We start from the raw sequence: 22,168 nt of genomic DNA on the forward strand, positions 1-22,168 counted from the left end.
CCTGGAGCTTGTACCAGGGTTTTTCTCAAAATCAAGGAGAACATATTCTGGTGTACGCACAGTCTGTGGCTGCTTTGTACATTCTTCTGTCACAAAAGACCTACGCTCATACAAACATCAAAAAATGGCTCCAAATGTTGTGTGATATGGGTGATGCTTTCTGTCAGGGTATGTGGCTTGGTACATCCGTGCTGCCTCCCAACAGTTTCCACTTGCTTGGCCATACATGAACACAATCTTGGCTTGTTCCTGGAGTGAATACCAGACCATTGTGCTTCTACATTCACACTATCTGCAATGCACAAAACGCACACATCAAGTTATGAGAGAATGTCATTAGTGCCATCTACCGTGGAAACTATACATTTCCAGACACAAGGTGATACAAACTTTTGTGCACTACATTCAGTCAGAAATCACCCTGTGAAGTTTGTCAGTGGATTTGAAACTCACCTTATATATATGCAGTGATCACCAAGCAAGAGTTTATGGTAAAACAAGTGAGGCATGCATAGGAAGGACAGGCTGTTTTCCCACAGAAACCTACCCATCCATCCTGCTGGAGGCAGCTGCTGTTCTCTTCAACAGGAAGGAATTAGGAAAGAGTCTCATTACCATAAAGAACAGGAAAGAAATGAAAAGCAGACAATTATTTTTCTTTTATTATCTTAATGTTAAAGCAGCCGGTAAAAATTATTTTTATTTATGCAGATCTGGCATCTTCGAAGGGAGTCTTATGTGCATATCTTCAAAATTTTTGTCAGTGAAGATGCTCTTTTGATAATGCCTTTTTTTTTCTGTTAAGGCAGAGCCAGTTTCACACCACTTTTCAAACATATCACAGACATACGTTTTTGATGATACAACCAGTTGCGTGCTACTTTTCAAACAAAGCATGGGCATATGGTTTTGATGGTGTACTGTAGAACTCTTTGAAAATCATTTGCAATACTTCTGCACACACCTATCATATGATTTCTTTCTAAAAGATATGTTTTAACAATAAACACTCATCGCTCAATGGTATTCTTAACCATGATGGATAATTATTACTGTGCACTTTATAATAACAATAACTGAGCATGTCAAGTAAATCATGAGTCTCACTAGCACAAGTACAGAGCTTTACTAACCACTTACAGGACAGAGACCTAAAGAAGCTGTTGTCTCCTGCCAGGTAGCTCTTTGCTTGTATCTTGAGTGGAGGAATACAGCATGTCCTTGCTGTCAGCTTGCTATGCATGTCTCGCTTGAGTTTGCCATGATTCTTGTTTGGTGGTGTCGCTGTGAGTGTGTGTATATGTAGAGTATGAAGGAAGTTTGCTAACAATAAAATATGGACCTTCTCACATCCAACTGAGATATGAATTCATTGCTACTTGTTTTTGTCACACAGACATAGGACAAAAATTGGATAGGAAAGGGCGAGGACTGGGAAGCAAGTGACTGGCCTTAACTAAGGTACATCCTGGTGTGAAAATGGGAAAGCACAGGAAAACCATCATCAGCACTGCCAACAGTGGGGTTCAAACCCACTATCTCTTGAATACAAGCTGACAGCTATGTGATCCAAACTGCTTAGCTAACTCGCTCAGTATATAAAATCAAGTTCTGGGGCAGTCACATTTGACAGATCATTAGCATTACAAGTTACAAAAATCAATTGTCAAATGAGCAGTTGTGACACCAAGGCTCCTTACTGCTGCCATGTATATGATGAGCTGGACATGCCTTCCACCTAATTAATGTATGTCATCAAGTCACTCAAGACATTGGTCATGTCAAGCACATAAATAACAAAGACCACCAGCTTTTCTGAGATCTATGCGCTATCCTTCACTGAACAATTACTACACAGAGATCAGTAATGAGGAATTTGACCACCCTACAGTCCAGAGTGCGGATCCAATCTTTGGGTCTGTGCTGCCAGTTATGATTGAGGAGGTAGAATAAGTGATGATGAAGATGAAAAATGGAAAGGCATCCCAGCAGAAGTGTGGAAGATCCTTGGCTGTCAAGGTGCTAAGATTCTCACTGCCCTCTTCAACTGAATCATCAATGAAGTTACAGTCCTAACAGTTTGGACAAGTAGTATCACTGTGCCAGTTTGGAAGGGCAAGGACGACATCACTGAATGCTCACAATACTGGACGATCCGTTTTTTATGTCATGCCATGAAAGTAATTGAACGGGTTATTGATAACAGGCTCTGAAAGATAGTTTCTACTACACCAAACCAGTGTGGTTTTATCAAAGGGTGTGGAATGACGGATGCCATTCATGTTGCTCAGTTGCTTTTGGAGAGATATCATTAGAAGGCCGTACCTGTTCACATGGCATTCCTCAATCTGGAAAAGGCCTTTGATCATGTCCGTCATGAACTCCTTTGGCATGCCCTCCTTTCCCACAATGTCCTGTGGATCCGAGTATTATATTGCAACATTTCCAGTAGGGTCAGATGCACAGTGCATACATCTCCACCTTTTGCCCTCAATATCGGAGTACTTCAAGGATCTGTTTGTTCTCTTCATGGGACTGTGTGATCGGCGGATGCCTCTACGTCTGTAGTGCACCCAGTCGCCCTGTATGGGTCAGAATGTTGGCCAGCAACAGCAAAGCATGATCAGGTTCTGCACGTGATGGAAATGCGAATGCTCTGGTGGTGTCTTGGACTGACAGAATTTGACCATGCCATGAACAATGATGTCTGATGAAGGATGGGAATTGCGCCAATTGGGGTGAAACTGCAGGAAGCCAGGCTTAGATGGTATGGACACGTGATACGCAGTAATGACGACTCGGTGGCAGTGACGGCCATTCGCTTTGACCCTGATGGATGGATGGAGACGGCATGGTAGACCAAAGAAGCAGTGGATGGATAGCATCAGGGAAGACATGGAGTATGTGGTCATCACCCATGAGGATGCCTTGGATCGAGCCAAATGGAGACGGGTGTGCCGGCAAGTGGACCCCACTACAGTGAGGGAATAACACTATGAAGAAGAAGATAGCAATCGTGAAAAATTCGAATGATCATCTGTTATAGTCGTAACGATAGGAGGAAGAAAATAGCTATCATGAAAACTTTTAATGCTCATCGATGATAGTCATAACCCTTGTCGGGGAAAATAATGTAGCAGCAAGGGACAACAAGGATTGGAAAATATATGGATAGTATTTTGAAGACAACATCTGTTGCATCAAACTCCTGAAATTCATTACTGGTTTTGACAATAGTGATCTCATTTCTTTGCTGAATGGTGAGCATTGTGGCCTTCAGTTCATATGGTTCTGGGTTTGATTCCTGGCAGGTACAGGGATTTTTTCCTCTGGCTCAGGGACAGCACATTTGTTTTGTTCCAGTACACATCTCCTCACATACTTGCAACACATCACACTATCAACCACCACAGAAATCCCTCCTCATAGGATTGTATAAGGAAGAACATCCGGCTGTAAAAAAGTGCCAAGTCCACATGTGGCACACAGTTCACCACCAGAGTGTGGGAAAAGTGGCAGTAGTATTGACAATAACGAGAACTCTCCCTTCAACCTCCCAAATTCAAACATGCAGCCAGTTCTCTATACACATGCCTCAGCATTGGAGACAGTTCATGTTTTCCAGATTTTCTACTCACTGAAAATGTCTGGCATATAAAAAGCAACACATGCAACTTTACAATAGTTTACTATAAAATCTTGATAAACTTTGAGAACAGATGAATGCTTTATATGTGACTTTCCTCAGGATACCACTACACAAGTACACCGGATACACACTTACATGGTTTGCGCGCTCTCTCTCTTAGTTTCTTATGTAGATGTATATGGCAGTTAACCAAGCGAACTGGCTGTGTAGTTTGGGCCATGTACCTGTAAACCTGCATTCAAGAGATGATGTGTTTGAATCCTACTGTCAGCAGCGCTGGAGATTGTTTTTCCATGATTTTTCACTTTCAGGCCAGGCTGTACCTTAATTAAGGCCATGGCTGCTACCTTCACAATTGTAATCCTTTCCCATCCTTATGTTATTGAAAACCTGTCAATATGCTTGTCAATGTTGAACCGTGAACAAAAGTAGTATAAGAGTATATACCAGCCAGATTTATACACACTACTTATTATGTTTGTCCTGTAAGTATGACTGAAATGTTAATCATTTCTTCAGTACCACATAAAATAAAAATAAAAATAAAAAGGCATTACCTGAGATAATCACAACTGTTTCATAGAGTTTGAATATTTATAAATGAATAGCACTGTACAGCAGATTCATTAGAATTGTATTTGATGTATTCATTTCTTACTTTCTCATTTGTACATCTTGATTTGTTTGTTTTCTAGATCTGTGATTGATACATTACTCCTTTTTTGTTTGTACAGACAAGCGAGTGTGTGAGTTTGGATTTACTTACTTATGACGACTTGGAGATGCTACGGAATCGACGTATGAATGGACGGAATCTCTGTCCGTCTCATTCTGTGCACACTAATAATGTAAATTCAACATCAAACCGACGCTATCTCATTCTCACTTACTCTGTTGAATTTGATAGGTTAGTGTTGTTAATATTAGATGAAGAACATTTTGGTAAATTATTATTTATATTTGATGCATAAAATGATGGTAAAATGTGCCTTCCTGTGCTTGAAGTATTGCAGTTATCATCTGTATAAATATTAATTAATATGATTCACTGCCATGGTCAGTTCCATTGTTTTATTAAAAATAGATGTTTTTAAATGTATTGTTAATACTGTTACATGTTGTTGGGGTAAATAAATAAGACAGAACCTGGTAGCGTCCTATTCTAAGATTTATTAACTTATCGTCATCGTCATCATCATCATCATCATCATCATCATCATCATCATCATCATCATCATCATCAATGTCCACTCCAGTCGCCCGGGTGTGGTTAACAAGCCTACTCCACTCCTTTCTGTCCTTCCACTTTTCCTGCTCCATTACTTCCACCACAACCAATCCACCTTCTCTAATATCCTTCCAAATCTGATCCATCCACCTTCTTCTTGGTCTTCCAACTGGTCTCTTTCCCTTAACTTCTCTTTCCAATTCCCTTCTTGCTACTCATTCCTTTCCCATTCTTTTTACATGTCTGAAGCATCTCAGTCTTGCTTTCTGTATCTTCTGTACTAACGGTTCTATATTTAGCTCTTCTCTGATTTTAATATTTTGAATTCTATCTCTTCTTGTCTTTTTAACCGATGTTCTTAAAAATTTCATTTCTACTGCTTGGATCGTACTATCTTGTCTCATATTAGTTCCCAGTGTTTCTAGTCCGTATGTTACAATTGGTATGAAATACTGTTTCTTCTTCTTCTTCTTCTTCTTTTATGACCACATAGGATCACTTTAGTCAGTCCGTCGTTCAGGTCTCTTTGAAGGGATTGTTCGGGCTTTGCGGTCCTCCCAGTACTTCTTCAGACACTCCGATCTTCGTGCCCTTTCCTCAGTTGAAAATGTGCGTGTTGTTGGTTTGTTTATATAATGTTAATTTCATTCTCTTGGGTACTTTGTCATCCCAAGAAAAGCTCTCTGACTTGATGATAAAACCTTGTACCTTTACTTAGTTTGTTATTAATTTCAGGGTTGATTTTATTTCTTCCATTAATAATACTACCCAGATATGTAAACTGTTCTACATTCTCTAACCGTTCTCCATCTGTGTTCACTTGGATTCTCTTTTTCTCTTTTCCACAGTGCATGACTACAGTTTTCTTTTTTACTAATTACCATTCCAAACTCCTTCAGATTTTCATTCCAAATGTCCAGTCTCCTTAGTACTTCCTTTTCTCCCTTCCTCCAAATCACCACCTCATCTGCAAATACCAAAGCACTTACTTCATCACTACTGATACTCTGTTTTACACGTTTTATGATTTCATCCATCAATATAATAAACAATAATTGTGACAGTGCACTTCCTTGCTGGAGACCTTTTTTCATATAAAATATTTCAGAGTCACCACTCCCCACTTATACACTGCTTTTACTCTCATGATACAACATTTCTATCTTGTTAATTAATGATTTTGGTACATTCCTCTTCAGTAGGCATTCCCATACATGTCTTCTCTTAACTGTAATCATAAGCTTTTTCCAAATCGAAAAATACGAAGATGATTTCCTGGTTCCTTTCCAGATGTTTTTCCATTATCGTTTGCACTGTAAATATCAAGTCTATTGTTGATCTATTTGGTCTAAAGCCATATTGTTCTTCCTCTAAGTGTTTTTCTGTTATATCCCTCAGTCTTTTGAGGACTTTCTCCATTATTTTTAGCCCATGTGATAATAGGGTTATACCTGTATCATTTTCACATTTCTTCCTATTTCCTTTTTTGAACAATGGTACAATGCTTCCTTGTTACCAATCTTCAGGTATCCTTTCATCCTTCCATATGACATTGAGGGCTCAGCATAGCCACTGTAGTCCAGTGCTTCCTTCTGCCTTAATCATATCAGCATTGAATTTGTCTTTTCCACTTACTTTACCTGTGGTCATTGCTTTTACTGCCCTTTCAAGTTCCAACCATGTTATCGGGTTCTCTTCTTTTTCTCCATCTGTTATTTCCATTTTCTTATCTCATCCTTCATCCGAGCAGTCCTCATTGCCATCATCTTCTGAAGACCCTTTTCGTGACGTACTATGGATCCATCTTCTCTCTTTAATACCTTGATTTATTCTTGATTTATTCTTTTCGATTTTATTACTCTGTATAATAGTTTCTGATTTCCTTGACTACTGGTATCTTGCTCAATTTTGTTAGTAAACTCTCCCCAATATTTCTCCTTTTGTTCCTTGTAGTTTCAATCTTTTGTATTCCACATATAACCTTTCTATCTTATTCTCATCCCTCTGATACATTTTTTGCTTTTCCTTATCCATTTCTTTCTTCACCCTGTTACGTTCTTTTATTTCTTTTTTTATTTTGTCTGTCCACCACCGTGTCTCCTTTCCCTTAACCTTTGCTTTTGTTTTCCCGCATACCTCATTTGCTACTTCTACAAATGTTTGTCTTAAATTGTTCCACTCTTCTTTGTATTTCTGTGTTAGGCAACTTCCTTTTTATACAATCATGGAATGCCATTCTTTTATCCTCCTCCTCCAATTCCCAAATCCTGATCTTTGGTATCTTCTTCAATAAAATCTTAGGGATTTTTACTTGTTTTAATTCTGCAATTAATAATCTATGATCACCTTCCATACTTTCACTGGGGATTATCTTGGTATTCATGACGTATCTTCCCCATTCTCGGTCTGTTATTATAAAATCAATGAGTATTCCATACAGTCCATCTCAACTATATCAGCTGATCTTATGGCTATTCCTCTTTATAAACCATGTTTTCTTTATTATTAGGTTATTTCTGATACAAATGTCCAACAGTTTCTCTCCATCTTCATTTCTATCACCATACCCATGTGAGCCCAGAACATTCTCATATCCCATTCTATCAGTTTCCACATGAACATTCAGATCTCCAGTTATCATGATCCCATCTCCAACAATATGTGTTTCCAGTTCATTGAGGAAATCATCTTTTTCTTCCACGCTGCATCCTGTCTGTGGAGCATGCACCTGTACTATCGTCAATAGTTCCTTGTTTACATGTATGTGCATTATTATAATTATTTCATTTACATACTCAACTTCAGCTATTGGTTCAACATTCTGATTCCCTATAAATCCCACTCCATTTCTTTTCTCTTTACCGTTACCCATCCAGTACAAGGTGTACCCCTTTCTTAGTTTTTTAATTCCTTTCCCTTTCCATTTTTTTAAGCTGGTAACGGACACTAAAGTAATTCCATATGACAGCATTGCCCCTCAACACCGATTGCTTGTCCTCGATATTCGTAGCAATGTTACACAACCCAAACCTAAACCTAAGACTGGGCCTGACCGAATTAAGTGGTGGCGGATGAATGCCCAACGAAACGAGTTGATGACAGCCTTGGCAAACTTCTCCGTAAAGTCCGATCAATCGGTTCAAGACATGTGGAAAGATGCTGTGGAACAAATACATCAGGCGGCGACAAAAACGTTGGGAAAAACCATACCCGGAAGAAAATATATTGATAAACAAACCTGGTGGTGGACAGACGAAGTCAAGCAAGCAATCAAGGAGAAAAAGATACCCTACAAGACTTGGTGGAACTCACGTCTTGATACTGATCTTCAGCAATATCGCGACCTGAAATCTGCAGCAAAAAGAGCTGTAGCTGCAGCAAAGGACCATTATTACCAGTCACTCTACGACCAGCTTGACACACCATCAGGAGAAAACAATATATATCGTCTTGCTAAGTCCCGTCACCGTTCAACTCAGGACATTGGACACGTAATGCACATCAAGGGAGCCGACGCCAAACTGCTACGAGATCAACAATCCATTCTCCAGCGTTGGGCAGATTACTTTAATAACATCAGCAACAAAGAATTTACGCATCCACCAATTTCTAGTCCTGATCCTATCGTAGGCCCTGTTCCCTCAATTACATCTGAGGAAGTAATGCTTGCCATTAGCAAAATGAAAAATGGAAAAGCAACTGGTCCAGATGACTTACCAGCGGAAATCTGGAAAATGCTCGGAAAGCCTGCTTCAGAGTTCCTTGTCTCACTCTTCAACCAAATCATCGCCGAGAAACAGCTTCCACACACATGGACAACTAGCACAACAGTTCCAATCTGGAAGGGAAAAGGAGATGTGAGTGATTGCTCGACCTATCGCCCTATACGACTCCTCTGTCATACTTTCAAGATCTTTGAACGTGTACTTGACAGCAGACTCAGATGTATTGTCTCTGTAACACCAAACCAGTGTGGATTTGTTAAGGGATGCAGTACCATCGATGCAATCCATGCCACACGCCTCTTGATGGAAAAGCACAGAGAGAGACAGAAGAGCGTACACATGGCATTTCTAGACCTAGAAAAGGCTTTTGACCGTATCCCACACGAACTTATTTGGCGAGCTCTTCGCTGTCATGGCGTCCCTGAAGAGTATGTAAGCTGGGTGCAACTTCTGTATCGCAATTCCACTAGTGTTGTCCGGAGTCCTGCTGGAATCTCTCCGCCTTTCGATATCACTGTGGGTGTTCATCAAGGTTCTGCCCTTTCACCATTGCTATTCATCCTCTGCATGGATACGGCAACAGCTGACATACAGACTTCACATCCCTGGACCCTTCTTTATGCCGATGATGTGGTACTTGCACAAGAAACCCGTCCTGAACTCCAGCATCAGGTTCAAACGTGGAAGGACAGACTGGCTGAAAATGGACTGCACCTCAATATCCAGAAGACAGAATACCTGGAATGTGGCCCCCAAACCAGAGGTACCATAAGTATCAGTGAAGAAGACCTGCAGAAGACCATGCAATTTAAGTACTTAGGATCCGTCGTCACCTCAAACTGTGACACCACTCCTGATACTCGGATGAGGGTAAATGCAGCTTGGCTCAAGTGGAGACAGGTCACTGGAGTCTTCTGTGATAAAAAGATGCCTCAGTATCTAAAGGCAAAAGTTTATAAGAGTGTGGTACGGCCAGCAGCGATCTATGGGACTGAATGTCGCCCCATGACGAAACAACAGGAGCAAATGTTGACAACCATGGAGATGAAGATGCTTCGATGGTCCATGGGGCTGACCCGATGTGACCACATAAGGAACACGGACGTCCGGCAAAGGTTTGGTGTCGCGCCCATCATAGACAAAGTGAGGGAAGCCCGTCTCCGCTGGTACGGCCACGTCATGAGAAAAAAGGACGACTCAGTTGCCAAAACAGCGCTCCACATCAACCCAGAGGGAACAAGACCACGAGGAAGACCGGCAAAGAGATGGACTGACAACATCAGGGCAGACATGCACAGTGTTGGCTTAACACCAGAAGATGTCAACGACAGACAGAAATGGAGGAGATGTAGCAAAGCAGCAGACCCTGCAAGTCGGGATTAATGCTAAGAAAGAGAGAATCCTAGGATGTTGAGTTTTTTCCTCTCCATTAGATCAATCAATTCATTTTCCTTCCCCTTCATTGTAAAAATATTCATTGTTCCAAATTGGGTTTTGTTCTCTGATCTAACACTTGCACAAACATCAGCATTACCATCATACTGTGCAACTGTAGTCAGAGACTTGTCAGTTCTATTTTCATTTTTAAACTTCCATCCGAGGTTTGTCTTATAGTTGAAAGCAAGTACAAATTTACTCTTCTGCTGACCTGCTAAGCCTAATGCATCTGAGGATTTTCTTTTGGGGTTTACTCCTTTAGCCTTTGAAGATCCCTCTTCTCCACAAAGCAGTGGTTTCTTCGTCTAATTTTCCCCAGCAAGGATGGGTTGCCTCATCCACCATCTTCGCCATTCCGAAGCTCTCCTTCTCTGCCTAAGATGCTGTTAAGGTCTTCACCCGTAACCTTGGGCATGGGTTCCACGTTATACCTTGCGAGACTGGGTCCCTGCCTGAACTTAGCTCTCCTTCACACCGGCCTACTGATGTGGAGGATATCCACCCCTGCAACGTGGATGCGCCAGACAAGAATTGCTCAAGTGAAGGATAGGGGAGGTGACCGTGTCTCACTTGAGCCGGGTTAATGGTTGTGTATGATGCCACAACCAAGAGCACCAAGCATTAAAACTACACATTTACACACATGCAATTGCAGAGTTCACAACTTACACAAGTATACAGGACACACACTTACATGGTTCGCGCTCTCTCTCTTAGTTTCTCTTTATCTACAATGACACAGACACACACAAACACACACAGGGCCAATTGCAGAAATGGTGTTTAGATTATGTCTATGGTTAAACAGTGTCTAAGTATGGCTGCCGCATTGCAGAGCCGTTGTTTATCACTTAGACACTGTCTAAAGCCATTGTTCATCCGGCCATGTTTAAACACTGCCGAGAATACTGTTTAACCTCAAATATGAGGAGTGAATCACAATCAGAGGCTATGTACCATGTTGAGATGATTCCAGGAAGAAAGGTTAGTCTGTGGGTCATCTGCTGCAAAATCACAGCAATTCGTTTGAAATGTGTGGGGAGGTACAGCTTAAATTACGATTTTGCTTTTCAAGAGACTTGTTTCTTGAGACTGACAAAGGGACAGTCCGGTAACTGTCAACTTGACTACAATTCTTGGCAACCGATATATTTTATTATACATGGGATAATTTCCATGGAATTATAAGTCACTTCGACTACATACATATCAGAATTACTTGTCCCGATCATCAGAGGGCTCTCACATACATCAACTGGGAGGGATTCACTTATGTTATATTTACTGCCAAGTAAGCACACATAATAGTGACAACTAACAGATAGGTTGTGTGTGGGATTTTTAAAATTTATAATTGTTGCTCTAATTCAGATAAGTTTTTGGCAACTACAAGATAGAAAAAGGCAAGGACTGGGGAAGAAGAGCTGTGGTCATAACAACAGCCCTGGTATTTGCCTCATGTCAAAATAGGGAAACTACGGAGAAGAATCTTCAGGGCTGCCGATGGTGCATTTCAAACCTATGATCTCCAGAATGCAAGTTACTTGTATATGGCCCATATAACTCATTCGGTTACACAGTAATATTGTTTTATCGTCCCTTTGCTGAAACTATTTAGATTACACTCACTGTATCAATACTATAATCAATGCCACACTTCCTTGTACGGTGGCGTGTCGCTTTTTGAGTCAATTATATTATGATATTTTATTTTCACCGATAGCGATACTCTTATCTGTTTTTGTGTCAAGCTTAGTCATATTTGATTTATGTGTAAGAAGACAACAGCTGACTAGCGTTTGGCACATGCACCGAAAAATTTCATTGGTTGCGACAAGCTAAGAGTTGCATGCAAGGTACTTCTATCTCCATTTTTGAACCAATATTGAAACCTTAAACGATGTCTAGTTAAACACTGGCTGAACATTGTTTATGCAATGGAAGACCATGTGCAACTTAGGCATTGTTTAGATAGATGTTGTCTAAGGCTTAAAACTAGTCATCGTTTCTGCAATCGGCCCAGAGTCTTTGATCACTTACACTATACTCACTCAGCCGCTCAGTTACACTTGTTAGCGCTGTCAAGGTCCGCAGTCCATACGTCAATCTCATAACTGACCACTCAGTCCATCGAACTCCACTTATAGACCCATGTCGGCACCCAGTATTGTCCTCCAAACTGCACAGGAGAGGCCACATCCTCTTCCAGCAGCTGGTCCAAGACACATGCACGACGACAGGCACACAGAAACGAGTCATCGGCTCCAACTGACAGATACTTGACAGACTGAACTCACAGCCCAGGCTGTCACTAACACACTCACTGAATCCACACATTGGACTCACTACACCACCTGAACTACACCAATTAACCCAACCCTGTAAGTCACGCCTGACTTAAATACCTGGGCCAATGCCATCTGAATGCTTGCAGAAGAGACCTGCCTCCCGGAGTCTTCCCGAAGGCGAATATTCCATGCCATCGAGATTCTTCCTTAAGAGGCCTCCAGTGAGCGATCAGGACAATCCAGTTAGCAGCGATGGAGATACTGACCAATTCGCAAGCGGTTGTCATCCGCCAGGTGATGGAAGTAGGGAGAGGTAGCACATTCGTTGGGGATGAGCGTATGGTTGCGGTTGGTTAGCTTGCGCTACTTTCCATGGTTATACATTGGCATGGCAGATGCAGCGGCTTACCATGCCACACTGCCCTCTCCTTGCTTCACAATATGTCGCCAGACGGTTTGTTTGGTTGGCCACCATCTTTCCGTGGAGGGTCCGGTCGACAATGTCCTCGTTCCCAGTAATAACGATCCGCAAGTCCTCACGTGGCAGCCAGAACTTTGGTGGCTTTCCTTTTGTCCACCCCCCGTCTACTTCCAGGGCCTGAGCGTCTCCTGTGTGATGCACGGGACCAGTTTGCTCGTCCCTGCTGAATTTCGTCTTCTTCCGGGGTGCGGAATTCGATGTTCATATGGCACACAGCTTTGTGCCAGAACGAGTGTCGTGGTCAGGTGGCATACTCGTTTGTTGATCATCGATTTGTCTTCCATTGGTGCTCCGTCTCTAATAGGGGTCCCTCCAGCAGTGCCATTGCCATCGCTACCTCCATCTCCTAGGACATCGTCAGAGCCTCCTCGTAGTTCTGCTTCTCACTGACCAACCTCTCTGGTGTCACCTCGCCGGTGTCAGTCTTCTCGCGCTTGGTGTCATCTCGGGGTGGCTCATCCATAATCACGTCACCTAGTCGCTCGATTTTGGCGTCGAATACCAACAGTGTTCTGTCGGAATGCCGAGTCCTCTCTTTTAGCTGGACTCGGTAGGTGGCTCTCAGTTGGTGGATACCGCAGCACTTGTCGAGCACTCCCACAACCTCCTCGTAGGTTGAACATGGCTGGAGACTGCGTCGTACTGTCATCTTTTGTACACGTCCGGCGATCAGATATTCGGCTCTCTTCTTGGATGTCGATCCGGTCTGGCATGTTCTCCAAGAAGTGATCCCATCGTTTCGTGGGGTTTCCACTTTCACGACACCGGAGCTGTCATCGCTACTAGCAGGTTTATTTTGTGTCTCCACAGCCTGCACGCAGGGCACTCACTTCCTCCGCTAGGCCTCAAACTCGGGACTCCACAACCGTGAGCATCACTTTGGACTGCTTCTTGTCCAGTTTGTTGCTGTTCTGCATGACATCATTGCTGACCTCGGTTTCGAGAGAGCACTCTTCATTTTCTGACTTAAACTGTTCATCCTTCCGTTCACTTAAGTCTGTTTTCAGTTGGTCTGGGTTAGATCTTCGTTCAGATCTCAGTTCACTAATGAGTGAACTTACTTAGAAAAATCTGGAGCTGTTTGGAATTCATTTCACTCCTAGAAATTTCTGCCGACTACAAAATACTCTACCATATCATCGATTCTGATACCAGTTTTAACTTAAGAGATTATCCACTAGTTTATCACACTTGCCCATCCCACTTCTGATGTCAGTTCTTACGTGCTGGTGGGCTAAATGAATAAGACAGAACCTGGCAGCATCCTACTCTAAGATTTATTAACTAAGAATTAAAACTACACATTTATGCACACACACGATTGCCGAGGTCACAACTACACAAGTACACAGTACACACTTACATGGTTTGTGCTCTCGCTCTCTTGCTCTTGCTCTCTCTCTCTCTCTGATTTTCTCATGTTTTATCTATAGTGACATGCACACACGCAGTCTTTGATCACTTACACTACACTCACTCAGCTGCTCAGTCACACTCGTTAGCGCTGTCACGGTCCGCAGTCCACACGTTAGTCTTGGAGCTCGAGATAGCATCTGCTGTCCACTCAGTCCATCGAACTTCACTCACAGACCCATGTTGGCACCCAGTGTTGTTCTCCATACTGCACAGGAGAGGCCACGTCCTCTTCCAGTAGCTAGTCCAAGACACTCACTTACATGATGACAGGCACACAGAAATGAGTCCTTGGCTCCAACAGACAGATACTCGACAGACTGACATCTCAGCCCAGGCTGTCACTAACACACTCACTGAGTCCATACATTGGACTCACTACACCAGCTGAACTACACCAACTAACTCAACCCTGTAAGTTGCACCTGACTTAAATACCTGGGCCAATGTCATCTGGATGCTTCCAGAAGGGACACACCTCGCAGAGTCTTCCAGAAAGCGAATACTCGCCGCACGCCATCCAGATTCTTCCATAAGTGCCTCCAATGTGCGAGCAGCGGCGGGGGTGCTGACCAATCCACAAGCGGCTGTCCTCTGCCTGATGGCGGGAGGAGGGAGAGGGTGGATCTTCCTTGGCGATGAGCGTGCAGTTGGAGTTGGCAAGCTTGCACTACTTCCCGTGGTTGTACATTGGCAGAGCGGACGCAGCGACTCACTATGCCACAATACTATTTTGTTACATCATGTCAGATTTTCACAATTAAAACATTTTTTAAGCTAAGAAAATTATTTTGCATGCATTTGTTTTTTCATGAAAACTGATTCTTAGAATTCTTGCATTACAGTTTGCAGTTTAAAAGCCAAGTAATTTTTCTAGTTTTTTTTCAAGTATGAGGGGGAACTCTGTCAATTTTTGTGTGGATGGTGTTGAAACGCTGGAGAAACTCATTTCTTACATATTTTTGGAATCTTTATTTATTCACATCTAGTACAATTACTGTGTGTATATGATGCAGCCCATTAAGTGTTCTTAAAGGAATTATACATTTTAGGTCATTATCTATTTTTATCATACATTGGTATCAAAGGGTAAGGGGAGTGATGAGAAGCTCAAGGCACATACAGCTCAATCATTTCATGTGTTTTTATGAATATACTGGGTTTTGGAATGCTTGTTCTGCAGTATAAGAAATGGAGATTCAGTTTGGTCAATACATTGCCTACATATGGAGTGTAAGAGAAAAATACCAAGTTTGATTTTTTGCAAGAGTGCAGATATTAACTTGATTTAGCTGTAATGTTGTTTTAAAAACACAGAAATGTAGTTGTGTAACCACTACCACCACCACCACCACCACCACCACCACCACCAACACCAACACCACCACTGCAACTTTGATTGTTTTCCAGGATATTAGGCAGTGTAGATAAGTGTCAATGTTTCAGCAACACTGCAGTAGCTCTTGTCAAGACAAAATGACAGGTTGGTGGCTGCCTGTACTTTTATTGCATCTGAAGACTAGGTGATAGTGCTACCATCAACTTTCTTATCTCTCAAATGGGTGATCTGCAGTCTCAGTGTGTTTAATCTTCTATCATCTGACGGCGAGTAACTGTTGCCAAACTCTGCTAATCTCTTGGCCCTCTTCTTTCCTTTTGCTTCATTATCTCCTCAGATTCTTGGTAGAGACAAGATGATACTGATGGATGGTAGACAGAACCATGGTTTCTTTACATTTCACTTCGTGATTGAGGAAAGAGACAGCATGCTCTGCCACTGCAGAATTTCTGGTTGGATAAAATGACAATGATGTTTACGTTCTTTCAACCTGGTGTTAATAATGATTGTATGGCAGCTACCATGTGCAGATATTTTAATTTGATGCCATCTGCCTGTTAATGCCATGTTTGTTGATTTCCTAAAACCCTTCCCTCAGGAAGAGGGAATATGGTACACACTGGAGAGTGGGGTCCAGAGTGTCCTTTACTGAGTGTAACTTCTGGTATATTTTCTTTGTTCTTATAAAGGCAGTCTTGATATTGTGATGGATTAAAACCTTACCAATCCCATAGCAATCTCTGGGATGTATAGAAGGAATGCCTTTTCCTCAGGAACTTCACAGCCCTCTAGATTTCACTTTTGCTGTATCCATTAACTTGTAAAGCCAAGAAGAGATGCTCCACTTTGCTCTGGAACAGATCTGGCTGACACAATTTCTTGGCTTGCTTAAACAGCATCCTCACCACTGCCTGTTTCTGTTTAGTATGATAGGTGGAGTCCTTATTGAGATAGTGGTTGTTATGTGTAGGCTTCCTGTACACTGTGTGGACTTGATGGTTGCCTTCCCTCTTCACAAACACATCCAAGAATGGACGTTCTCCATCTACTTCTCTCTCCATTGTAGAATGGATTTTTGTGTGGATGGTGTTGAGACGCTGGAGAAACTTGAGCAGTTTATTTCCATCTGGTGAACTTACGTATCACCTCCTCCAGTGCAGACTACTAAAATATATTCACATAGAAAATGGCGACAATGGGACTAAGGCACTCCCCATGCAACCTAATGCAAACTAATGGTGCAGTAATTTTCACACTTATCCACACCAGTTTTCTTGGGAAAAGGAATAACAACATTCTGCCGAAAATTGGATGGCACTTCTCTCTCATACATCTTACACACTAAATGATATAACCTCGCCATGCTGGTTCCTCCTAAGGCAGTCAGTAATTCAGAGGGAATGTCATCAATTCCAGGTGCCTTGTTCCTATTTAGGTCTGATGATGATGATGATGATGATGATGATTGTTGTTTAAAGGAGCCTAACATCTAGGTCATCGGCCCCTAATGGAATGAAATGAGACGAAATGTAATGACAATTTAAAAGTCCAAAAATATCCACTGACCAGAATTCAAAAGGTAATGATGAAGAATGCATGGATGAATATGAATTTAAGACAGTCAGTGGATCCGACCTGCAATGCCCCACCTTCCCAGAAACTATCTTAAAACAATAGTATTACTGACTGACCAAGGGACTGCTTCTAAAGCACATTCTTGAAACGATGATGCTTGATGTCTAAAGGAGTCCAAAATCCAGGTCAACAGCCCCTCATAATGCTACTTATCGCTAGTAAAGTAGAACCATGGTATTTGTCATGTTGCGGTACTAATCAAAAGTAGCATAGACTCACGGTTTTCCACACATTATGATACTACTCACAAGTATTGTATGTTATAATGGCCACTGATAAGCAACGCAAACCAATGGTGTTCCTTATATAGGTGTACTAATCATAGGCGCTGGTATTCCCATAGTGTTCCTCACATAGTGGGTACTAATCACAGGCAACACAGACCCACGGTGTCGCTCATATAGCGGTACTAATCACAGGTACTGTAAACCTACAGTGAACCCACTCTCTGCTGCTACTAATCACAAACCTATTGTGTACCTAACATAGTGGTACTAGTCGCAAGTAAAGGCGACTGATGGTGTTCCCCACGTGTTGGTACTAATCACAAGTAGTTTAATGGTTCTAATGAAATCATCCCTTGGTAGCCCCTTTTAGTCACCTCTTACGACAGGCAGGGGATACTGTGGTTGTATTCTTCATCTGCGTCCCCCATCCATAGGGGGTAGAGAAAGAGAGAGAGAAAAGGAAAAAATAAGGGATCCGTCACTTAGAAAAATGAAGTAACCAATGAAGAAAGGTAAGGGCCACTAAGGGCGTGAAAATGAAAGACTCCCTAGGCCTCGAATTCTCTAATACCATGGGGGTCAGAAAAGAACAAGAGTTGACCAAGGGAGGTCGGACAGGATGAAAGTGAGGAGTTTGGCACAAGTAAGTGGAAGCATTGCCAGGACTCAGCTAAGGGCCCCGTGGTTGCCAACCCACGCTCTCAAGTTGAGAGCCCCTGGGGCCCCTTTCAGTCGCCTCTTCTTCATCTGCGTCCCCACCCCATGGGGAGTCCTATTTAGGTCTCTCAAAGCTCTGTTGAATTCTGACCTCAAAATTGGGTCTTCCATTTCGTCAGCATGAACAGACTCTTCTTGTTCCAAAACCAGAACATCTGTGTCTTTACCTTGATACAGCTGTTGGATATGTTCTTGCCATCTTTCTGCCTTGTCTTCTTTCCTTAGAAGTGATTTTCCATGAAAATGAAAATCCACAGCCTACTTCCAGTCATTTGACCTGGTTAGGAATGGAATGAATGAAGCCCTCATCTAGTGGCGAGAATAGGAAATGTGCTGGCTGCCGAAGCCAGTCGCATTCGTCTGGGGCAGTGATAAATGACTGACAGATGAAATGAAATGTTAATGGAGAGTGTTGCTGGAATGAAGGATGAAGGGAAAACTAGAGTACCCGGAGAAAAACTTGTCCTGCCTCTGCTTTGTCCAGCACAAATCTTACATAGAGTGACTGGGATTTGAACCACGGTATCTAGTGGTGAGAGGCCGGTGCACTGCCGCCTGAGCCACAGAGGGCGATTAGTTTTCCATCTGAGCTCTTAATATTCATACACTTAGTTTTCCTTTCTAGAAAGGTTTCCTTGATTTTCCTGTATGCAGCATCTACCTTTCCAAGGACCGTACAACCTTTAACCTCCTGCACTTCTCCTGCAGCCATTCTTCCTTAGCTGTCCTGCATTTCCTATCCACTTCATTCTTTAATCGCTGTATTTTTTTTGGCCTTCTTCATTTTTTGCATTCTTGTATTTTTGTTGTTCATCAATCAGGTCTAGATTATCCTGAGTTATTCATTGATTCTTAGTTGATCTTTCCTTTCTTCCTAACATTCCTTCAGCAGCCCTACTGACCTCATTCTTCCAGACTGTCAATTCTTGCTCTATTGTGTTTCCTTGAGCCTTTTCTTTCAGTCATTGTGCTACATGTTCCTTGAAACAATCCCTCATACTCTTTTCTTTCAACTTGTCTAGATCCTATCTCCTTGCATTCCTTTCTTTCTTCAATGTCTTCAACTTCTAATGGCATTTCATGATCAACAAGTTGTGATCAGAGTCCACGTCTGCTCCTGGGAAAATTTTGCAATCCAGCACCTGGTTTTTGAATCTCTACTTAATCATAATGGTCTATTTGATACCTTCCAGTGTCTCCAGGTCTCGTCCACGTATACAGTCATCGTTTGTGGTGTTTGAACCAAGTATTAGTAAGGACTAAATTATGATTGGTGCAGAATTTAACCAGCTGACTTCCTCCTTCATTCCTTTGTCCCAATCTGAATTCTCCTACTCTATTGTCTTCTCTTCCTTGGCCTACCACTGCATTCCAGTCTCCCATCACAATTAGATTCTCGTCACCTTTCACATATTGTATTAAATCTATTCTTTCGATTTCCTCATCATCTGCTGAACTAGTAGGCATATATACCTGCACTATTGTGGTGGGCATTGGTTTGGTGTCTATTTTGACAACAATAATCCTTTCACTATGCTGGTCATAGTAGCTTACCCACTGTCCTTATTCATTATTAAACCAACTCCTGCATTTCCCCTCTTTGATTTTGTGTTGATAATTTTGTAATCGCCTGACCAAAAATCCTGCTCTTTCTGCCAACGTACTTCACTTATAGCAACTAAATTTAACTTTAGCCTACCTTCTCTCTTTTCAGATTCTCTAACCTACTACAATGATTCAAACTTCTAACATTCCACGCTTCAACTCGCAGAATGTCATTATCCATCTTCCTGATGATTGCCCCCTCTTGTGTAGGCTCCACCCAGAGTTCCGAATGAGGGACTAGTTTACCTCTGGAATATTTTACCCCGGAGGAAGTCATCATCAGTACATCATTCATACTGAGAGACCTGCATGTCCTCGGGAGTTAGTTACGGCTGTAGTTTCCCGTTGCTTTCAGGCGTGTAGTAGTATCAACACAGCTAAGCCATATCAGTCAATCATCTAGACTGCTGCCCTTGCAACTTCTGAAATGCTGCTACCCCACTTTCGATGAACTATTCATTTGTCTGGTCTCTGGACAGATACCCATCCAATATGGTTGTACCTGCAGCTTGGCTATCTGCTTTATTGGGACGCGTAAGTCTACCCCCTGCGGCAAGGTCACCTGGTTTGCAGGAGATGTATTCACGATTATGGTTGTGTTTCCTGTGTGCACTGGAATGATGACTAAACAATCACTGAAAATGATCAATGAAATGCCCTTAAATACATTATATGGAAAAATGCTATAAAGTAAGTAAAAAATGACTTTAAAATATTTGACTAAACAATTCTGGTGACTGTATAATAAAGGTTTTACAAGAAATACATCCATGTTCTAATCGCTGCACAGCTCTTGATTTACAGAAATAATTATCTCATAATTTACTTTGAAGAGTATGTAAATATATAAGTAATGATTTGCTGGATGTAGTACTTTGCCCTCCGAAGAACCTGGGAACACTTGTCTTCGCACTTCAGATGGTTTTTCGCTTAATGTGCTGTTGTACAACAAACTTCCTTTCCGCACTCGCTTTAACACTGCAGAATTTACAAAATCAAACACGGCCATATTTTGTACATATGTCTTTTCCAAATTCATTCACTAGCTGAATTAAAAATACACTTTGTGATACCGAGCAAGTGGCTGCCCAGTTTGCATCATGTAGCTATGAGCTTGCATTCAGGAGATAGTGGATTTTCCTTGATTTCCCATTTTCACAACAGGCAAATGCTGGGGCCGTGTCTTAATTAAGGCCACGGTCACTTCCTTCCCACTCTTAGTCTTTTCCTATCCCATTTTCACCATAAGACCTATTTGTGTCGGTATGACATAAAGTAAAGTAAAAAAAAAAAAAAACTTTGTGAAGGTTTCACTTCTGGCATTTTTCTTGCATAGAACTACCTGGGAGGCTAATTCTGTACTGAAGTGGTAAATTATAGTATATAACTGTTGTTTCCAATTCTTTTTCATTTTCATTCGTTCTTGGTCTTGAGGTACACAGGGATGAATGACTTACTGTAGAGCAGGTGTGATGGTTGGTGTATTACTTGTGGTTCAGACATGTTAGGAAATACTTTTTTCTAATCAGATTTCTGTATTGTGTTCCTGCATATATATTGGAAACACGAGACTCACTGGTATAAATCCCTTCCTTACCCTTTCTTAGTCAGCAACATCTGCTGTCAGTTTGCTTGGTCATGAAAGATATTTAGCAAATTTAGTATGTATTGTACCAGGAACACGGATACATCAATTATTTCTTGAGAATTATGTGTTATAAATCAACAACAGGCTTCGACTCATGATTAGCTGATGTTTCTACGAGTTTGGCAGGAGGTGGATAGGCCGCCCGCTCAAACAGGCCTCGGCCAGCCTGTTCACGACAGTGGCCTCTGCTAAGGACAGATAACATCACAGGTTAAGAGAATTCCAAGCCAGAAAAATTAAAACTTTTACAGTAATTAACCTAGTGACCTGAGAGATATCTCATTCTGTGCATAACAATGTAAATGTCTCGGTATCCAAATTTCATGAAAATCCGTGCAGGGATGTAGGAGTTATTCCATAGAGAAGAAATCACGCCATTGGGGTGACATTAGAGTTAGAATCATGTAAAAAAACAAGAGCCCCCAGGATCGGATAATCAGCATTTTTCGTTCAGCATCTGAAAGCACTGCTTGTCAGGCTTACTATATATCGCCGCAATGCTGCTCAAAGTGCTAAAGTTTGCTGGAAACTCTGTTTGAGTGAACATTCTTACGTAAATACAGTGGAACTTATAATTTCACGTGCCAACGTGAACAAAGAGAATATTTCCAAGTGTTTAAAACTTTCAATGAACGATGGAACTTATAAATTTGCGTGCCAATGTGAACATAGAATACACTATTTCCAAGTGTTTAAAACTTTCAATGAACTGTGGAACTTATAAAAATAATTTTGTGTACCAATATGAACATAGAATATTTTCAAGTGTTTAAAAC

At 41.7% G+C, this 22,168-nt stretch overlaps 1 protein-coding gene across 1 annotated transcript in view; it reads left to right on the top strand.

Annotated features, from left to right (window-relative positions):
* LOC136867916 (centrosomal protein CCDC61) overlaps positions 1 to 22,168 on the top strand; it is a 125,384-nt gene that overhangs the window by 55,373 nt on the left and 47,843 nt on the right. Inside the window, exon 3 of the mRNA XM_067144739.2 lies at positions 4,384 to 4,556. Coding sequence (XP_067000840.2) covers positions 4,384 to 4,556 — 173 coding nt within the window. The remainder of the gene's footprint in view (positions 1 to 4,383; positions 4,557 to 22,168) is intronic.

The sequence above is a fragment of the Anabrus simplex genome, chromosome 1, assembly GCF_040414725.1.
Source record: "Anabrus simplex isolate iqAnaSimp1 chromosome 1, ASM4041472v1, whole genome shotgun sequence".
Classification (NCBI taxonomy): domain Eukaryota; kingdom Metazoa; phylum Arthropoda; class Insecta; order Orthoptera; family Tettigoniidae; genus Anabrus; species Anabrus simplex.